Source organism: Nothobranchius furzeri, chromosome 2, assembly GCF_043380555.1.
Source record: "Nothobranchius furzeri strain GRZ-AD chromosome 2, NfurGRZ-RIMD1, whole genome shotgun sequence".
NCBI classification, from domain to species: Eukaryota; Metazoa; Chordata; class Actinopteri; order Cyprinodontiformes; family Nothobranchiidae; genus Nothobranchius; species Nothobranchius furzeri.
The window spans coordinates 8,352,693-8,373,174 of record NC_091742.1 but is presented as its reverse complement, the minus strand read 5'-3'; the positions used below and the strand labels follow the sequence as shown (position 1 = coordinate 8,373,174).

The following is a 20,482-nucleotide window of genomic DNA, read 5'->3' as shown; positions in this document are numbered from 1 at the left end:
CGGTATTAGTGCGCAAAATGGATGTCATCTCGGAGAGGGTCACTGGACAGTGTGGAGATGTCTTGTTATCCGAATCTGATGCCATGGCAGCCTTGTGAATGCCAACAACAACCCCCCACGAAGGAATGCAGACAGATGCTGTGAAAACCCGACCTACCCCCCCGATGATTGGTGGACTTCAGCCTGGCGAGGTCATCAACCTGCAGGTGTCAATGTGCTCTGCGCTCCTCCCAAGATCTCCCTCCCACCTGTGGCTACAGTTGCTGAGCGCCATAGGGCTGCTCTCGCTGGAGAAACAGGATCCCGCCCCCCCCCCCCCCCCCCCCCCCCCCCAACCGCCTTCCTCTCGGTGTCTCATGTTGTGAATTGTTGATGTTCGTGCTTATATGTTTGAGGCGTTTTTTTGCATAGTAAAGCTACGCCCTGCCGGGAGTAACTCTGGTGTGCCTTTTTTTCTCCTCCCCCAATTTATCCTCATGTAATCCCCTTTTCATCTATTGAAATGACCGCCGTCATGGCTGCTCTCGTGGTCTGCCTGTATCTGTTCTGTCTACATGTGTGTGTGTAACCTTGGTCAGGCTGTGCTGCGGAGTCAAGTTCCTATGCTCTGGTTCGCTGGAGCGCTGGCAATAAAGCTTTTTCTGATTTTCTGATTCAGGATTTTCTTCAGTTACAGCAAGGAAACATACCAGAAACTAGAAAAATACGACATGAGTACGACTAATAAAGTCTGTATATACTCCAGTACTACCACAATGCTGCCTTTATGTTAGGGAGGACTGAGTATCAAATATCTGAATGAATGAATGAACCTGGATTAAAGGGATACTAGGCAGTTTTGTTTGTTTTTAGCACCTCCTAGTGTCCAACATTAATTCACTGTGGTTAAACAGAAAATTAAACTTATGTCCTCCCTGTGTGTTTGTCTTTTTAACGCCCTCATCTAACAGCTGAAATGTCTCCTCAGCCTTCATTAGTGTCTACAGGAGCAGTTCATCACTAAATCAAACACATCAGCTGTGTTCACGATCTAAAAACATTCAGGAAACGTGCTGGAGGCAGACTCCAGCTCCACTCCACGGCTTTCTCCACCAGCAGGAAGCGGACTGGCAACTCTGAAGTTGCAAGTCTGGTGTTCTGGCCACAGAAGGGGCGGTGTGGTCTTAGTAACATTTCATTAACCCAGTAAAGGGTCATTTTTCGACATACTGGCTTAAGGAAATGATTTAAAAATATTAAAAAGTTGCATAGTATCCCTTTAAAGTAATTCTATTCAATAAAAAGAAATGATCATTCAAAGAAATGCTCCATCTTTCTAAATTTACGAATGGATTCTCTAATGAAACATCACATATGAAATATGTATTATCCTATAAACCTATAAAGAGGAAAACTGTGTTGATTAAAAAACATTTTTTATTCAAAAGCTTGCAAAAAATGTTTTATCTTGCCAAACCTGTGGTAAAGTTTGCTGATGTAACACACATTAACGGTGAAAAACTTGGAACTTTGAAATTATTGAAAGAAGAAACATACTGTAACACACATTAACGGTGAAAAACTTGGAACTTTGAAATTATTGAAAGAAGAAACATACATTTTCTCCCAACATTCTGCAAAAATCTACTCATAAAATTAAATTAATTTCAAAGTTAAGAGTTCTGAACACTTTGAATATTTCCTTGACCTTCAGGTTTGAGACGGAGTTGATGACGGTGGAGGAGGACGGCGTGTCTCTCATTCCTTTCTCTGACCCGCCAATTCTAGTTCTTTCTGTATCTTGTTTCTGAACATCGTTGTCTTCAAACCTAAAATTCCACCCTGAAAAACACAAAGGGAATAAATCTGGTATGTCCTCCAGTCGGATGATCCTGAAACTGCTCGTGGCCGTCGTCATTGGTGTTTTGCCTGAAAAGCCGTTTCTATTTTTGCGAGGACCAGACCAGGGTCAGAGATACTGATGGTGCTGCATATTATGTTTCTGCTGTGTGGCTGACTTTTGATCCTCCGTGCGTTTTCCAGTAAAAGAAGAGAGCTTGAAAAAGATTCAGACTCGGATTTGTCTCTCCAGGGAAAACACTTAACTCTGCTCATTTTCACACACTTTCTTCATGTCTAAAAATACCTAAAAGTGATCTCTGGATGCACTGGACATTGCTGGTGATTTTTACTCTTGTAAATAATAGAATTCCATGTAAAAAAAAATGCATGTTGAATAAAACTAATGAACTTTTGTAGATTGGAGGCGTTTTAAGACAGCAACAATGTACATTGGTAACTCCCTTCCAAATAGCTGAATTATCCCTTTTTGAACGGAATTCAAATCAAGTTTAAATAAAAACCCTGGGAGTTGTGAAACGATTGTTTAGGTGGAAATTCAATGAAATATTGAACAACTTACCTCATCGAGCTTGTTGCCAGATAAATCGAGACTGCTCAGAGTTTCATTCTTCTTCAGCATGTCAGACAGAACGGGAACTGTGGCCGAGGTTAACCCATTGCTTCCCATGTGCAGGCGAAGCAGAACGTTGTTTTTCTGCAGAGCTTTGAAAATGGCCTCACCTCCTTTGTCTCCCACTTCGTTCATACGCAGGTCGAGGGACGAAAGAGGAGGGTTCTTGGACAAAGCCTCAGCTATAGCGCTGGATCCCACATCGCCGATTCTGTTGTTGTACATTTTGAGGACCTCCAGTTTACTCCTGATGAGCAGCTTGGCGATGGCACAGCCTCCGATCTTTCCAATCATGTTGTGAGATAAGTCAAGTTCCCTCAGGATGGGGAAGTCCATAAGGTGGTACATCAGCATGCAGCACTTTTCATCATTGATACAGCTTACAGGGAGCCTCAGCACCTGGAGAAGTATTAGCTTGTTGAAAAATATGTAGCTTATTCATCTAAGTATGGCATTTCCTGAGTTTTGCAACTAGAAAGTATTAATACGAGTTTTTCAGTATATAAATGCACATATAGAATAATGAATTATAAACATAAACAAGGCTTTTTGAGACCCTCATATCCCCTCAAATGTGTTTTCTTTTAAAATTCAACCAGAAAGCACAAGAAGTTGATTTTCCTGCTCCATAAATGCTGCAATCATTACTCACAGACAGTTTTTAAAAAATAACAGAGAAGTGCATACCCATCCTCCTTCCCATGCAAGGATGAGGACCTAAAAAAGAACTGCATCGTAGGGAGAAGGATCAATATTTACCTTCAGGGTTTTTGATGATTTGACTGCATTGGCGAGGGATATACAGTCTCCATCAGTCATCTCCTGCATCTTCCGTTCAAAGTTCAGCCCACATTGTTTGATTCTGTAAACCACGTGAAGCTCCTCCAAGTTTGTCAGCTTGTCAAGCACAAGGCCAAAGTCAAAGTGGTCCATGCAAGGCTCATCAAGCGACAGCTCTTCCACATTCACCTCCACCTGAGGCTCCTTTAAAGGTGGCAGCAGCTGTGAGACGCTCAGCTTCTTCACAAAGTTATCACAAAACGGGATTATTTCTAGAACTGTCTTTGGTTCTGTCACACCTGGGATGAAAAGTTCAATCACACTACCCAAGTGTCTCTCGATGTACATCTGTTTCCAGCTGTTGTCATAATCAGTCACGTCACAGACGTACCACCTGTGCTTGCAGCATTTTTCCCAGTAAACACCATCAGGGACCAGTTTGGAAGTGACATGAAGAGGAAGACTCACGGACAGTCGCTCCAGGATGTAACGTTTTTGGAAAGGTGTGACTTTTGTAAAAATCTGTTCGTCTGCAGCAACTGAAAGAATAATAACAATAAAAAGAAAACAAGTTTAAGCCATAAACGTCATAGAAAATCATCTTGTGTGTGCTAATTATTATTATTATTATTACAAACAAAATACCTTCGAAATTTTCCACTATGCATTGCAGACATTTGTGGGACAACCTGAGCGGGTCTGTGACCTGCACAAGCCAGTCTGTGTCTTCTGCAATGATCCTCCTGCTCATCTTTCTGTGGCTGCTTCAGGTTCTGGTGAAGAAAAACACAGTGAATTACCTGTAGCTCAACTAGCTAACTTAATCGTCTGTTCGGTGACAAGATTTCCTGACCTGTTCACCAAAAAGTCAGTCTGATAAGCGACACAACTGGAAGTAGAATCATTTGCTAGCTAACGTTTGCTACGAGTCAAAAACCACGGTCTAAGTATTTTTTTTTTTACTTTTTAAAACAACTGTTAGCTTAATGGGGTCAGCTCACTACTGTCTAAAACACATTTAAAGTGGAAATAAAAATAAACAAAGCAACATTTAGGAGTTTAATACTCACATGAAAGCGTTTTGCGGTTTCAAAATGAAAAAGGAAAAAACCAACGAGGATAACGTTCACCCGTTTCTATGGCAACAAAACGCCCAAACCTTATTTTGCGGTATCGTGAGGTGTTTTTATTTTGTCGTAAGGTGGCTCAGATATGTTGCAAACTGAAGTGACATTAAGAACATTATATAATTGTGTTTTTATATTTTATTTTTATTAACTTTTTATTGATTTTTATAAATATGATAAACATTTTTAAGGGAAAAAAACACAGACACCACCCCATCTAGAAGGGGTGCATAGAATTTCCGAGCTTTGCCTAAATGCAACACAGTTACATTCAAAACAATTATGTGACTATTAAAGCCACTTTTTAAAGAATAATATATTTAACATATTTAATTAATGTGCTGGAATATTCTAAAATAATAAATTGATTGCATGACTTACATACGTTTTTTTCATCATAACAATAAATCAAATCTATAATCAAAGTTAATTTGTTAACAATCGGAAATTTATCTGTGTTTTTCTGCAGGGAAGATGAAAAGCAGCAACTGAAGCCTTGAGGCAGTCCATCACTGCAATTTTGTGTAATTCTGTCTGACACGCACGCGCTTTAATGCACCACCATGACGTCAGCCATCACAGAAGGTTAAACCAGAGTATCTGTGGAATAAACCATGAGCTTTTGCGCACTCTGGGTGAAGTCACTGTAGGAGTGAATCACAGCTTTGAGAGTTTCACCATATGGGAGCTGTACGGTTTCATGAACATGTGTGTGTGTGTCAGTCACCTTTAAGGCTACATGATAAAACAAGTTAGAAATAACGTAGTAAAATGTTGAATAAAGAACAGACCAACCATTCCAAAGCTGATCCAGTAGCAATATTTTGTAATTGTTCATTTTTATTTATTTATTTATTTTACATCAGTAAAACCAAGTGTTAATATATTAAGATATAATGAAATTTCCCAAAACATTAACAGCAATCAGCTGAAATATGTCCAAAGTTGTCTTCCATCCATTCATCATCGTCCGCTTATCTGGCGTCGGGTCATGGGGCAGCAGCCTAAGCAGGGGCCAGATTTCCCTCTCTCCAGCCAATTGGGCCAGCTCCTCTGGGATAATCCTTGCATAGTCCCTCCAGTGTTTCCTGGGTCTTCCTTTAGTTCTCCTCCTGGTTGGACGTACCTGGAAAACCTCACCAAGGAGCCACCTCCACTGGCTCCTCTTGATGTGGAGGAGCAGCAGATCTACTCCAGGCCCCTCCTGGATGACTGAGCATCTCACTCTATCTATAAGGAGAGCCCAGCTACCCTGCAGAGAAAACAAATTTTGGCCGCTTGTATCCGCAAACTCGTTCTTTTGGTCACTGTACAAGCTTGTGACCATAGGTGAGGTTAGGGATGTAGTCAGTCAGTACTGATTTATGCCAAAGTTAACGAAATACAAATTTTAAATTTCTGATTCTGATTCCAAATCTCGTGCTGCTCTGGGTGGCTGCATGTTGGAGTAGCTCTGTTAACTACATTTAAGTTTTCCAGAAGACACAGGTGGGGGCCTCAACTATCGCCTGGATTAAAGACTACCTGACAGACCAGAGTTTGTGAGGCTGAAGAACTGCTCATCAAATCAGGCGATCAGTAACATTGGAGCACCACAGGGGACTGTACTCTCACCATTCCTTTTCACCCTGTACACCTCAGACTTCCAGTACAAATCAGAGACCTGTCATCTACAGAAATACTCAGATGACTCTGCAGTTGTCGGGTGTATCAGAGATGGACAGGAAACTGAGTACAGAGAGCTGGTGGAGCGCTTTGTGGCATGGTGTGGAAACAATCATCTGACCTTGAACGTGAACAAAAAGGAGATGATTTTAGACCAGAAGAAACAGGGTGAAGTCAAACACTGTTTCCATCACGCGAGAAGAAGTGGAGGTGGTTGAGGAATACAAATACCTTGGAGTTCACCTGGACGACAGACTGGACTGGAGTAAGAACAGCGAAGCCGTTTACAAGAAGGGACACAGCAGACTGCACTTCTTGAGGACACTTAGGTCCTTCAACGTCTGTAGCAAGATGCTGCAGATCTTCTACAAGTCTGTTGAGAGTGTAATCTCTTCAGCCATCGTCTGTTGGGGTAGCAGCATCAGAAGCAGGGACCTGAAAAGGCTCAACAGCCTAATAAAAAAGGTTGGTTCTGTTCTGGGGACGACTGTGGAACCACTGGAGGAGATAATGCAAAGAAGGATTCTCCAGAGAATCAAGAAAATTAGGGACAACCCTGAGCATTCTCTTCACAAGACTGTCCGACAATGGAAGAGTGTCTTCAGTCAGAGGCTTCTTCAATTTTGCTGCAACACTGACCGCTACTGGAGATCCTTCCTGCCAACAGCCATACTATAACTCTTTGATGACTTGATTATTATTATTATTATGAGCTACTACAGCAATCAATTTCCCTCTGGGATTAATAAAGTATTTTTGAATGGAATGTTGAAAATTACTAATGTGTAAGTAAAACCTTCCACATGAAAGATTAATACTAGCGTGACATAAATCAGAATAAATAAGTTGTCTTGTGAGAAAAAACTGGTTTCAGTCATAAATAATTAAAATAATCTGAATGTTTGAGAAAGTAGTTTATGCTTCTTAAACAGCACATATTAATTACCTCACATAAACAACAGACTCCATATTGGAGTGCTGGATACATGCAGCCATTATTCATGATGCCATCACACACACACACACACACACACACACACACACACACACACACACACACACACAATACACACACACACACACACACACACACACACACACACACACACACACACACAGATATTTTTGGAAGGAGTAACCACACAGAATAAACACCGTCTGTCCACATCACAGCATGAGGACCCCATGTGTGCCCACACTACAGCCTGTGCCATCATACTTCCATTTGCTTTCAGAGCCTAGAAAAACTGTTGCGTTGGTTGCTAGGCAACAGAGACAGCATTTAATCATTAAAGAGCAAGTCAACCCCTACCAGAGTCTCACTCCACTCCCACTTCCTGTTTGAAAAATGCAATAAATGCTGTTGCCTGGCAGACCGAGAAGGCGGAGCCGCCAACAAATACACACACACACACAGGCTCACGACAGCACTGTGACATCATAATGTACCAGTTTACATCTAAGCATACCTCTTAGCCAATAGCGGTGGCAGATTTACATTTTAACTAAGATGCGCTGAAGTGCCAAATTATTGACTACACGTGTCTGCAGCACGATTAGACACTTGTTTATTTAGTTTATCAGCAAAAAAATTGTTTATTTGGGGTGACTTGCTCTTTAAAGGATAAAAGGGTTTACTGCAAATGGGGAGTTTCTTTATGATTGCTATTTGTGGGGAAAACATTTTAAGCGTAAATGCAGCAAATGTTAATCTGCATTTTAAATGCAACTTTTGTTTTGACACCTTAAAGCTTGAATGCCTTCATCAACACACTAAAAAAGAGAAAAATTACTTCTCATCACTTTTTTTGCATGATTACACAATTGCCATACACTTGTGTGTTTTGAAGAGGCAGGAACAGCCAGAGCTCAGGTGACCTGTGGAGTGTTTCCTTCCAGAAATCACAGCTTGAGTTTGAGACACACCCAGGTGACTCAGCAGATGTCTAGAAAGTCAAGTTTAAGGTTGAACATTAATACTGGATAAGTCTTTATCCTCTGGAAACACAAACCTGTTTCATTTATGCTAACTTAATAGAACATAATTGTTCCCTAACTTACTTTTTAATTCAATTCAAAAATACTTTATTAATCCCAGAGGGAAATTGATTAAATATTAAAGATTAAATGAAAAATTCCAAAACAGCTGTTAGTAACAGGTTTACATATATGACTTTAAATATCAGTCAATAAGAGAATTTATTGAGTCTTAAAAATATTTGTGCAAGATTTTCTGTATTAATCCAGTAAAAAAAGCAGATCCATCTAAATTTTTTCATTTATAAAATGGACTCATCAGCGGTTAGATGAAAAACATGCAAGAAAGAAACTTTATTCCTTTTGCTGAAAAAAAAAACTCATTAACTATTTTACAAAAAAAAAAAAACATCAGCTCTTTATTCTAAACATTCCAGGAAAGCTCAAAAGTTCTTTCACATTTCCACCAACAAGGAGAAAGAATGAAAAAAAAAAAAAAAAACTGTTAATCGCTAAACTCCAAAGAGCTGTCATCAGATTCTGAATGGAGACTGCTGTCGGTATCCACGGAGACCACGGAGCTGAAGCTGCTGTATGTGGACACCATGCTGCCGTCGCTGCTGCTGCTGCTGCTGTCGTCGTCGTGGATCACCATCACCTCGGCGATGGCAGCTGCTGGAAAACACAAGGTGAGCGTCTCTTAGAAAATTATTTAACCTTTACAGCTTTTTTTTTTGGGGGGGGGGGGGGGGTATTTTTCTCGCTACACCTTTGGTGTTTCTCCTTGCTCTGCTGCCATCTTGTGTTTGAAATATTTTATTCTGCTCAGCATCACAGAGGATGTTAACTAGACTGTCATGAGTTTCATTACTCTTTAATCACTATTATTGCCTGAATGAGAGAATGAATCTCAGTGTGGAAAAACCCTAAAGTGTCTCTGCTGACCTGATCGGATGGCGTTGCGCTCACCAGTCGACTCACCTGCAACAAGAAAACAACAGCAAAAATATTATAGAGTGGGAATACAATTCAATTCAATTCAATTCAAAGATACTTTATTAATCCCAGAGGGAAATTGAGAGTTTCAGTACACACAATTCTGAGATCAGACATACATACAACGACATTGACAATGAATGACTTGTAGTTGTAGGGGGAGTGGGAGGTGACAATAAACACCGGTGCACCATTTCCAGGAACTAGAAGTGAGCCACATCACAGCAGAGCTGCGGACTGCAGGTTTTGGAGTCATACTTTCTGACATTTTACTTTAAATCCTATTTTATATATCTTTCTTTTTGCACCAAGTACCGTAGCAGTTTCCTATTGTGACTTTTTGCACATATGGCAATAAAACCCATCTGATTCTGATATTTGGGCATCTCACCTCTGATTGGATACAATCAATGTAAATCTACCACTGACTCCATTTGCTTTGCAACGTTGATACTTTATCTTCACAAATAACACGGGCCTTTAACCCAAGACCTCAAATGGGAGCCCACCATCACCTCTGTCACAACTAAAGCCCATAACAACAGAGGATGTACTTCCTGAGGCAGCTGAAGAAATTCAACCTACCAGTACAGTTGATGAGGCAGTTCTACACCGCAGTCATCGAGTCCATCCTCACCTCTTCAATCACCGTGTGGTATGCTGGAGCTACCACCAGGGACAAGAAGGAGCTGCAGCGTGTTGTGCGTTCTGCTGAGAAGGTCATTGGCTGCAAACTCTCCTCCATACAGGACCTGAACACCTCCAGGATGTTGAGGCATGCAGGTCGGTAACAGCTGACCCGACTCGCTCCCATCTGGCAGGAGGACCAGAACCTCTCGACACAAGAACAGTTTCTTCCCTTCTGCAGTTGGTCTCAAGAACGACAATCCTAGGGCTGCCCACTCCAGTCGCTTGGTTTCAGTCACATGACCCTGTGTTGTTTGTACCTGAACTGATCCGCTCTGATCAGTACCTACACTGTCTTGTATATAGTAGCCGTTTCTCTAATTATTGCCAGTTTATATTATTATTTTATCAAGATTATATTCTTACCTCCTATATTTACTTATCTCTTATTTTTATTGTTCTTTTTGCACCAAGTACCGCAGCAATTTCCTAATGTTTTGATTTCTCGCACATACGGCAATAAAACCCTTCTGATTCTGAAGCCCGAAGGAGTTCTGCCATGTGGTGATGTAGCTAATGCTAATGGTTAGCTTCTACTAGCTAACATGTTCTCTGCTGTTTCCTGGAAGCTAAACCAACAACAGACTTGTTGCTGGCCTAGCAAGGCGCCTTGACATTGAGAAGCACCCTGCATGAAAAACTCGAGAGTGACGGATTATAATCAGAAATAAGATATATATATATATATATATATATATATATATATATATATATATATATATATAAACAATGTCTGTAAGGGTTAAAGAAACGTTCCAACAGAATAAATGAGTGAAGATCAAAGATGGATGATTCATTTCTATGAGTTTGGCGTGGATGATGAGAACACACCTCTCACCTTTCCTTTCAGTGATGAGCGTCTGCCGCCGGGCCTTCATGTCCAGGCTCAGGTTCTCCACCATACGGTTGATGCAGTTGTCCAGGGCCAGACACCGGGTCTGGGACTCGATAGCCTGTCTACAGATGGGACACTCGTTTTTCTTCTTGCGCCACAACTTGATGCAGTAACAGCAGAAGCTGTGAGCACAGTTCAGGATGACCGCCTGTACAGGGACATTTTTTTTTAATTTCAGCAGGTGAAGTCGGGTTTTTGTGAGTAAGATGATCCCAAACAGGTTCCTGGCTCTACCTCGATGAAGAGCTCTGAGCAGATGATGCACTGGAGCTCGTTCTCCAGAACCTCTGTGACTTGTGTTACTACCTCCTCCTTTTGGGCTTTCGCCTTTTCTTTTTCCTCCTGGAGGAAAAAAAATATGAATCAAAGTGACAACCAAGGTAAAAATGTGTGTTTTAAAAAGTGTCTTTCAGGCACCTTTGTTTCTTCTAGTTCTTTGTTTTTCGCAGAGAGGATTTCTTCAAATGTTTTTCGAGAGTCGGCAAGCTCGTCGATCACTTTCTTTTGCTGTTTGTTGAAAAAACAGGCACAAAAAAACTTTTTATTACATTTAATCAAAAACTTAAAGAAATAAACTAAAAAACTGTTAGTTTAAATTAAATGTGTTAACAGCTTTTAATTAGTTTAATTGAACCTTCTTACTTCCTGAAGAGCCTCTTCAAGTTGTTTTTTCATTAGCTCCTCTTGCTGCTGTGTTTTCTGCTCCTAAACGCATAAAAGACAGACGATTCACTTAAATTGAAACTTTATTTTTATGGACATATATATTTTTCTAATTGTAAATGCAGATGAACCTTTTGATTCACATATGTCAGAACAAGAAGGGTGAGGAACGTGTTACTTTCCATATGTGGCGCTTTTGTTTGAAACCCCAAAAAAGATGCTCAATATTAATATGCTCTGGAATATTAATATCGATATGGAATATGATGCAGAAATGTAGCTCTTTAACAGGTTTTGTTATGTTTAAGATCTTTTTTTTGCAACGTTACCAAGATTATTTAAAGTATGGCTGAATCATTTTGAAATGTGGAGAATTAAAAGTTAAACTAACGCTGTAAAATAAAGCAATTGCGGGTTGGGGGAATGAAAATGTAACGATGTTTCAAAAAGAAAAAAAAACAACACTCCTGACCTCCAACTGTCTCCTTGTTTTACTGAAGGTTCTCTCTAAAGTCTTCATTTGACACATTTTGGCTCTAAGGGTTTCCAGTTGACCCTGCAGCTCACGGACCTGCTCCCGTCGGAGAGGATCTGCCCGCCTGGGTTCTCCTCCAAGAGATGATACCTGCTTCTGGGTGTCATCCACCTGCTCCCGTAACAGCAGGAGATTCTGGCTGTACCTGCAGGTTATACATTAATATTTACAACTTTTACACAACAGAACATCAGAATGGACAACTCCTAAAGAGTATTATTTTCATTAAAAGTAGAGAGGAGTCTGTTTGAATATGTGACACATAATTCAGCAAATGTATTAAATAAAAGCTTGTAAAGGAGCAGTGTCTTTGGTTTGATTGAGAACCTTTTTTACGAGGAGTCACACTTTACCTCTGCAGGTTGTCCACTTCACAAGGATCACTGGATCCATCAGAGTGCTGCTCTTGTTTTTGTGTGCTGGATGCCGTCTCCTCCAGGTGTGTGTTACTGAGCCGCTGCTGGCATTTCACCGCAGACAGAGGACAGGGTTTTGCAAAAGATTTCCCTTCTGAATCGCAGCGGTACAGCTTAGGCTTTGATGTAGAAGGCTCGACTTCCTCCACAGTCAACTTCCTTTTGGATTTTTTGGAGACTTGCGGCTCTTTAGCCCAAGTTCTACATGCCTTTGCCAGGTACGGCTGAATGTTTCTGAGCAGTCGCCGGATGAGGATGTAATCAAATTCTACTTTGGTTCCTGATAAAGGAACTCCAAGTCGGATCGAGTCTCCAAGTTTGAGCAGGTAAGGTTCATCGGCAGAAATCCGATTTCCGTTCACCCAGACACCATTGAGACTCTGTGGAAGATAATTAATAATAATAATAATAATAATAACTTATTTACTAAGATTTAACTTGGTATTAGCTGCTGCTGTTAATAATAGCCCCATCATCTGTTAGAGATCAATTTTAGGAGAGTTAGCTCAAGAAATAAGGCTACCTTTTTGTCTACCACTGTCCAGTGACCGTCTTCTATCTGTCTGAAGGCACAGTGCAGTCTGGAGATCATGAGAGGACTACTTGAAGACAGCAGCTGGTAGGTGACATCCAAACCACGTCCAACAGTGATCTGAGCAGTCAAAAACAAACGTCAATTTACAGTTTTTCCATATAAACAGGGTCCACTACGCCGTTAGAAAAAACTTAATGAATAAAATGGCATGCCTATTGTATGTATACATAGCACAATCCTGAAAATGATTTTTTTTAGTTAAGCTAACATTAGCAAACTGTACCTCTGCCTTTTCGAACAAACGAAGCCAGTCTGATTTTTTTCCGACTCTCATCAGACACAAGACCTCCGAGTCCGAACATTCACCGTCCTCAGCCGAACATGAATCCGCCGTTGCACTATCCATGTTAAGCCATTCTGTCACAGGCCAAACACTCCGCTGTTGTTGTGTCTTATATGTATATGTCGATGTGTGTCTTCCGTCACATAACTGCTACATGCTAACGCGGTAGCGATCCGGGAGACACCGGAAAACGGTACAATTCATTTCGAAATAAAAGCGACGGGAAACTGCTAAAATAAATATCAATGTTTTATTTATTATTTCTTGTATAACGGCACGTATCACGTGTTGTAAATCTTTTGAACAAGGCAAAATAAATAAAAAAGTATGAATAGAATAGGTTTCTGGGATACGTTACTCTTTATTTATTGACATTTTTAAACATGAAAGTAACGTTAAAAAGTAAATGCTAGTATTTTGGATGATAAATATTTTAATATATTAAATATATTTTTGCTTTATGAAGTTTAAATTTTTTTTAAAGCAATGAATTTTTTTTATCGAAAATTCAAATTAGAGCACTTTGTTGTTGTGATTTGTTCTCAGTCAGGCAACCCAGCACCCTAAAACGAGTGCACCTAACCCCGGGGCGGGACTTCCTGTCTGCACCGGAAGTCCCAGTGTTGAACAGGCAGAAAGGGCTTGGTCCGTGTGTCACCGGTCTTATCCGCGTATGTCTGGACGGGAGATAACCAGGCTGCCGAAGCTGCGTAAATAAATCTCCACCTCGGCTATGCTGCCCTGAGAGCGCCGCGAGTATCCGCCCCGCCAAAATGTCTGATGTCAACAAGACTATTCAGAAATGGCACGCCAGTTTCAAGAAAGGCACAGACTTTGACTCGTGGGGACAATTGGTAGAGGCTATAGACGAGTACCAAATGTGAGTTACATTCAACATGTGTGTCTTATTTTTGTACGATTGAGTGTAAACATCTGGAACAGCGAGGACGGCTTGTTTAGCTTTTTATTTTTTTGCTGTCTTAAAGCTTGTCAGCTCTTAAACCTGCAGAAGTTAGCCTCGGAGCTGTCAGTCAGCCCCCACAGCAGTAAATAAACCCTTCCCATCCATGACGTGATGTGGCATTGTTGCAGAGGCAGCGGAGTCCCATCCCATCTTCATTCACAGAGGGGAGAAGAACAAAAAGAAACACCCAAAGCTGAATGTCTTGTTTCTGAGCGTTAGGAGAAGAGAATAACCAATATTCCTTAGAGTGTTGGGAAACAGTCAGCCACACCCTCTCATTGTTATGGGTGGGTTTCGTGTGTTCAGTGAGGAAAGCTCTCTTGTTCTCTGAGGAGATCAGACTCCGCAAGTTATTTCAGGATGTGATCATGTTTATGTAATAATTCATTTTAATGACACGTTTTAGATTTCTTTAGTGCAGATAGATGACTTGACAGTGTCCCACGTTGACCAAAAGGGGGCGCAGAACAGCCCACTGATGTGACAAATCGTCTTGGAATTGATTGATTAACCCATCTAACTGTTCTCGTTAATCCAGATTAGCAAGGCAGCTGCAGAAAGAGGTCCAAAATTCAAATTCATCAGATTTCACAGAAGAGCAGAAGGTAATAATTGCATCAGTCTGCAGGCTAAACTCGCCTGCTTTGCTTCAAATCACAGCATCTTGTTTCTTTCTGGACATTCAGAAAACCTTAGGAAAGATTGCAACATGCCTGGAGATGAGAAGTGCCAGTTTGCAGGTTTGTGTTCTTACTTATTTCTCTTTTTGTATGATAGTGGACAACCAGACTTAGATGTGTTTTGTTGTTACTGTGAACTTTTGTTGTTATTGTGCACTTTTCTGGCTTTAGCGTCATTATTTTCAATATTTGTATGGCAGTTTGTCAGTTTTGCATCATGTTTTGTTCTCCTTTTGCAGCAGTTTGTGGTAATTTTATTTCCTGTCTGAGTTTTTGTGTTTGAGGTTTGTAGATTTATGGATTTTTTTTTCATCTTCATTGCTTTGTGATACAATTCTAGTTGTTTTTTCACACTTTCCCGTTTATGTTGCAGTATTTGATATATTTATTTTAATATAAAGACCCTTTCCAACTAAAAAAATAAAAAAAAGCACAAAGGGTGATTAAAATCCTTCAAAACTTAATTTCTGAGCATGTGGCGATCATATTCATGTATTTATTACCAAAGTAAGACATGAACGTAAATCTTTCTCTTGAGTTCTGATCTTTTCCTGTCTGTGTGTCTCCTCAGTGCACACAATCACAAGAAGAGTTCAAGTTAGAAGACCTGAAGAAACTGGAAACCAGTAGGTTTACAGCTACTCATTTTGCAGGAGTTGTCGTTAACGTTCTAACCATCCTGTTTCTTCCAGTAATAAAGAACATCCTCAGCCATAACAAAGAGTTTCCCTTCGACGTCCAGCCAGTGCCATTAAGGTAACATTTATCTTAAAGCTTCAGAGTTAAAAAAAAGGGTTAAATATTTACAGGGGAGTGTGTTGCTATGGATACAGAGGGAAAAAAAGAGAGCATATTTATTGATATAAAGGAAACGGAAAAAACAGCTTTTCCAATGATTTCAGTCGGGTGATGCGACAGGTCTTTTCTCTCCATCAGGAAAATCCTGGCTCCAGGTGAGGAGGAGGACCTGGATCTGGAGGAGGAGGAGGATGCACCTGCAGGAGCCGGTTCTACCGAAGCGTTCCCACCTAGAGCTCCCGGTACTCTCGCTGCTCGATCTCGTGTGTTGTGTCTCAAAACGTCCGTTTGACCGTGCATGTTTCTGTTCTCTCTGTCGGCGCTGTGCTGCATGGCTTCTTCGTTCATCTCTGCCTGCTTCCTCTGCAGCTTCTCAAGGTACAGATTTGTGTGAACACGAGTCCTGATTTTGTCAGGATCACGCTGTGGGTTGTAAAGCTTCTTTCAACAATCTCAGATACAATAAAAAAACACTGAAAACACTAACTTATCTGTTTAGGTACTCTGTTGCCACGGTTACCTTCAGAACCTGGGATGACACTACTTACTCTAAAGATAGAGAAGATTGGGTTGAAGGATGCTGGACAGTGCATCGATCCCTACGTCACCGTCAGTGTCAAGGGTACTGCATCCTGCTGGACTTCGGTTTCGGTCCGTTTAGTAAAAACAGTAAAAAAAAGAAATGGGATTGTTTTTGCATTCTGTCCTCCAGATGTGAACGGTGTGGACTTGAACCCGGCTCAGGACACGCCTGTGGCCACCAGAAAGGAGGACACCTACATTCACTTTAGCGTCGACGTGGAGATCCAGAGACACATAGAGAAATTACCAAAAGGTAAGCGCAGGCGCTAGTCGGGCAGAATGAAATCCGTTCAAATAAAACAGGAAATGGTTCCGCCTCTGCTCAGCAGCGGCATAGAGCCCTGAAAAATCAAAGCAAGGCAGCTGCTTCCTTCATTTATCTAGAAAATAGATGGTGATCCTTTCATTTAAGTGGCAAAAAGTTTTCACAGAGTCCCTTGAGGTGGTACTTTATCTGTGTGCACTCAGTAAAAGTTCCAGATATCCAGGTGGGACCACACACATCATATACATGGATACCCTGTGAGCTGGTGTAACAGCCGGTCGCCATCTTGAATGGGTCTCCGTTCGCCCCCAGTGCATTTATTTTTACTGAGGAATGTGTTTACACAAAAACACATTTTATGTCTTTTCACAAAACCAAACACATTGTATAGTTAAAAATATCACATAAATTGGGCTAGAAAAGTTAATAGTAATCCCACCTGTTCTGTTTTCAATAGTACGCCGGTTGTTACAACCGCTGGCTGCAAAAAAAAAAAATCGGGCATTGTTGCTAACTGCATTGACTCCAATTGGGTTTGGAGAGTGAAGAACCCACTCAATATGGCGGCCACACTGTTACACTCTTACTCACAATGGGGTGTTTATGTATACATGCCTATGGGTGGGACCTCTCTCCGGGGAACATTCGCGTTCTCCTTGTGCGTGTGTTGGTGTTTCCTCAGGTGCGTCAGTATAAAAAACAAAAACAAATCCAGACTTCTTTACTTCCTTGTCGTGAGCGCTTCATCAATGCGAGCTAGTGCTCAGATCCCTTCTGAGGGTTTTTGACGTCTTGATCTACGTGTAGAACATTCTGGTTGCGTTCCTGAAGGTGTAGCTTCCTGTGAAACTGACCGGGGATCAGATTTAGAGCTGCATGGTTAGTTTTGGCGAGTTGAAACCGAAGACAACCTCCTTAATGTTTTGACAAAGATGTTTTTTTATTTTTAAAGAAAGTAAAGAAGTCCAGTCACTCTAGGATCACCACGCCCTGGACGACTAAAACCTTCACCTGCAAGTTTGCAGGCGAACGTTTTCGATTCAAACTCAAACGCAAAGATCTTTGTGGGTTTGGTTCAAACTTTTTTCTCTGCATCAACCTGTTTCTGTAGCTTCTGCCGGTTTTCCACCAATCTATTTTTCACGGATTCTTCCAGGAGCGGCTATCTTCTTTGAGTTCAAGCACTACAAGCCCAAAAAGAGGTTCACCAGCACAAAGTGTTTCGCCTTCATGGAAATGGACGAGATCAAACCGGGACCGATCGTGATCGAGCTGTGAGCATTTCTCAAAGTGATTCGAAAAAGAAAGTAAATAAAATACGAAATAAAATTCTTATTCTTGTTTGGATTTCAGGTACAAGAAGCCGACGGATTTTAAGAGGAAGAAACTGCAGCTACTCACGAAGAAACCACTTTATCTCCACCTTCATCAGACACTACACAAGGACAACTGACTCCTCATCAGCAATACCAAATCCAGGTGGTGGTGTTTTCCACGAGTATGTGAACAAAATAACACTAACTGATCTGGATGTTCCTCACATGCAGCTCAGTAAAACCTTATAAACGCTGTTTTATTTTATATTTTAACAACTTGTAGCACATTAAAGCCGTCAAAACCACCTCATGTTCAGTCTTCCACCTTTAGATCCGATTTTTCTTTTTTAGGGACACTGGTGAGTTTTAGTTTGACTTTGCATAACTGGACTCTGGACTTTAAACCAAAAACCAGCCAAACATTAACCCCTTAGTTGCCATTTGAGAGGGAATAACCAATATTTGCACTTTTATTACAAACGAAGGAGATTTGTTTAAAATGACCCATCTTAATTGTTTGAGGCGCTGATGCCATTCAGCTGAATTTTTTTAATTAACCTTAGGATTTGTGGAAGCTAAGGGGTTAATGTCAGAGCCAGAAGTGTCCTAAACTGTTGATTTAAACGCAAACATCAAGCATTTGTCATAAAGTTCACCATATGTTCAAATTGATTGCCTCACAATGGCTTTGAATCATGAATTAACAGATTTTTAACTGGAATTCAGGTGTAACAACAGTTCATGAATGTATTTTTGTGCACATTTAACATCTTTGTATTGTTTTGCTTTAACATCTTTAGTAACATTTCTGTAGTGGCTTTAATTTATCAACAAATCTTTTTTTTATGTAAATTTGGAGGAAAAAATGAACCCATCTGCTCATTTTAACGTCATCACATCTTTTTTTTATTAAAACATTTTAGCACTAAATAATGGGATATAAATGAAGCCATCTTTTTGTTTAATTTTTTCAAACAACCATAAATACAAATGTATCACTAAACAATTCCCGCCAAACTAGTTTTTACTGGTTATAAGTTTGAATCACGTTTTTATATGTTCGTATACTGTATGTGTGTTTAATTGAGTTGTACTACATGTATTATAGTACCTTAAATCATTTTAAAGTATTTAATACTCAGCAAATGTTTCATAAATAAAATAAATGCCCTGCGAGGACTTTAATGTTCTAATTCAGTATTAAAGCTTTACGTCCTTTGAGAGAAGAAAATAAATACTGGATGGTTTCTGTTTTAATAAAATAATCAGAACAGCAGTTCATGTTGGATCTGCTGCAACTTTTCAGACGGTTTATCTCAGACCTGTGATCAGAAAGTTGCATTAATCTTTACCAGAGCAGAAATGTTCAGAACAAAGCTTTTATTGTGAAAGGTCAGGGCTGTTGATGTGACGTCAGATCGGCTTTTTAGATATAATTTTTCTAACTTAAAAAAAACCCGTGGATGTCGGATTTTTTTTTTACTGATTTAAAATTAACCCACACAATTTAAAAATTAACCCACACATTTGTTTTTAACTTCTAATAAATTAAGATAGTGAATTTTACATGTAATCCATGCAGCATTATGCACTTTTAAACTTCCCAATAATAGTCACGCCCATCTACTTCCGGACCATGGGTCCTCGGAAAAAGATAAATTGAATGAAAGGCGCTATCCTGTTCGTTATGACAGATTTAACAAACGATGTCCATGAATTTTAAAGAGATATTCTGATGTCAAGAAAGCGCCTAGCTTCGAAAGGGCGCAAACAAGAGTATTTTAAGTTTTGTGTGAAAATACGTCCAGGACTACAAGTGTGCATCACCAAATTGACGTCGTCGAACCACACACGGAGAGAAAAACGAAGAAAAATGGCTGTAAGATCTTCTCGTAAGATTTGCGAGCTTTGAATTCTTTCAGGAGGAAAAGAGAACTACCACAAACATTGCCATGTGGCAAGGTGGCAGCTACGTTAAGGCCAGAGAAAAATTGTGTGGTGACGTCACTTATGCGTCATTTTTACGTCTAATTCGTAGTCATAAATACGAATTTTTAGAAACTAAATCTCAAAGTAATGGCGACTGGCGTGGTCGAAACACACATTTACGTTTCGTTTAAATTGAAGTACAACACATGTGCGATCCCGGTGCGTAAAGCAAAGCGGATTAGCAAATAGCTCATACATTTTTCGTTCTTCTGGGGACCCACGAGCTGCCCGGAAAGGGAGGAGACATTAGTTTAAAATCAGCAAATAAAACATAACACACCTACACAGACACACACACACACACACAAAAAAAAAATGAAATTACTTCCCTATTCCTCCAATTGCTCTCAGACACGATGTTGAATTTAAATCTTTAGTTATCCGTGTAAAAATCTCACAGCATTTATGAAAATTTAATATCCAGCTGTGACTGATGAAAGCAGAAATATCAGAACATGCGAGTAAAAAAATACATCAGACTTGAAAAAAAGTGGTTTTATTTTACTTTACTGAAGCTAAAACTTCATCTTCAGTCGTTTTTGGGGTAAATTATTCATGTTTAAATTTGTAAAAATTAAACTAAATCGTATTTTTTCCCTCTAAAGCCCATAAAACAGCTGATAACACTGACATCATTTACAGTCTTTATTATTAAAAGTTTCAACATAGTAAAATAATTTATAAATCTGCCTTTCAAATTACACATTTACTTTACAACTGGAGTTCCTGAAATGCTCAAACTTAAACCTTTGTGTTTTTTAAATTTCCACAGGAAACAACATTAAAAATGTGCCCCTTAAAATTAATTTCCATGTTT

At 40.1% G+C, this 20,482-nt stretch overlaps 3 protein-coding genes across 9 annotated transcripts; 1 reads left to right on the top strand and 2 right to left on the bottom strand.

The window, feature by feature from the left end:
* Positions 1-1,398: 1,398 nt before the first annotated feature.
* Positions 1,399-4,383, bottom strand: tcte1 (t-complex-associated-testis-expressed 1). Of its 2 annotated transcripts, none has more exons than XM_015947483.3 (5): positions 4,303-4,383; positions 3,878-4,005; positions 3,212-3,771; positions 2,402-2,851; positions 1,399-1,821 (listed from the first exon to the last, which is right to left on the bottom strand). In XM_015947483.3, the coding sequence occupies exons 2-5, from the start codon at positions 3,981-3,983 to the stop codon at positions 1,738-1,740; spliced, it is 1,200 nt and encodes a 399-aa protein (XP_015802969.3). In that variant the 5' UTR covers positions 3,984-4,005; positions 4,303-4,383; the 3' UTR covers positions 1,399-1,737. The 2 variants fall into 2 exon arrangements, with proteins under 2 accessions (XP_015802969.3, XP_054604023.2); XM_054748048.2 differs by lacking the exon at positions 4,303-4,383 and adding an exon at positions 4,086-4,220.
* A 3,943-nt stretch (positions 4,384-8,326) lies between these two features.
* Positions 8,327-13,265, bottom strand: rnf8 (ring finger protein 8, E3 ubiquitin protein ligase). 5 transcript variants are annotated; one of them, XM_015947479.3, is made up of 10 exons: positions 13,012-13,265; positions 12,717-12,845; positions 12,131-12,573; positions 11,715-11,922; positions 11,222-11,284; positions 10,997-11,086; positions 10,814-10,921; positions 10,523-10,727; positions 8,947-8,982; positions 8,327-8,676 (listed from the first exon to the last, which is right to left on the bottom strand). In XM_015947479.3, the coding sequence occupies exons 1-10, from the start codon at positions 13,132-13,134 to the stop codon at positions 8,507-8,509; spliced, it is 1,575 nt and encodes a 524-aa protein (XP_015802965.3). In that variant the 5' UTR covers positions 13,135-13,265; the 3' UTR covers positions 8,327-8,506. The 5 variants fall into 5 exon arrangements, with proteins under 5 accessions (XP_015802965.3, XP_015802966.3, XP_015802967.3 ...); XM_015947480.3 differs by having other exon boundaries at positions 8,327-8,673; XM_015947481.3 differs by having other exon boundaries at positions 11,814-11,922.
* Positions 13,266-13,706: 441 nt separating this feature from the next.
* Positions 13,707-17,981, top strand: aida (axin interactor, dorsalization associated). Of its 2 annotated transcripts, XM_015947476.3 has the most exons (11): positions 13,707-13,951; positions 14,574-14,640; positions 14,722-14,775; positions 15,287-15,341; positions 15,408-15,471; positions 15,652-15,755; positions 15,883-15,891; positions 16,013-16,135; positions 16,226-16,348; positions 17,517-17,634; positions 17,714-17,981. In XM_015947476.3, the coding sequence occupies exons 1-11, from the start codon at positions 13,845-13,847 to the stop codon at positions 17,811-17,813; spliced, it is 924 nt and encodes a 307-aa protein (XP_015802962.3). In that variant the 5' UTR covers positions 13,707-13,844; the 3' UTR covers positions 17,814-17,981. The 2 variants fall into 2 exon arrangements, with proteins under 2 accessions (XP_015802962.3, XP_015802964.3); XM_015947478.3 differs by lacking the exon at positions 15,883-15,891.
* The last annotated feature ends 2,501 nt before the right edge of the window (positions 17,982-20,482 follow it).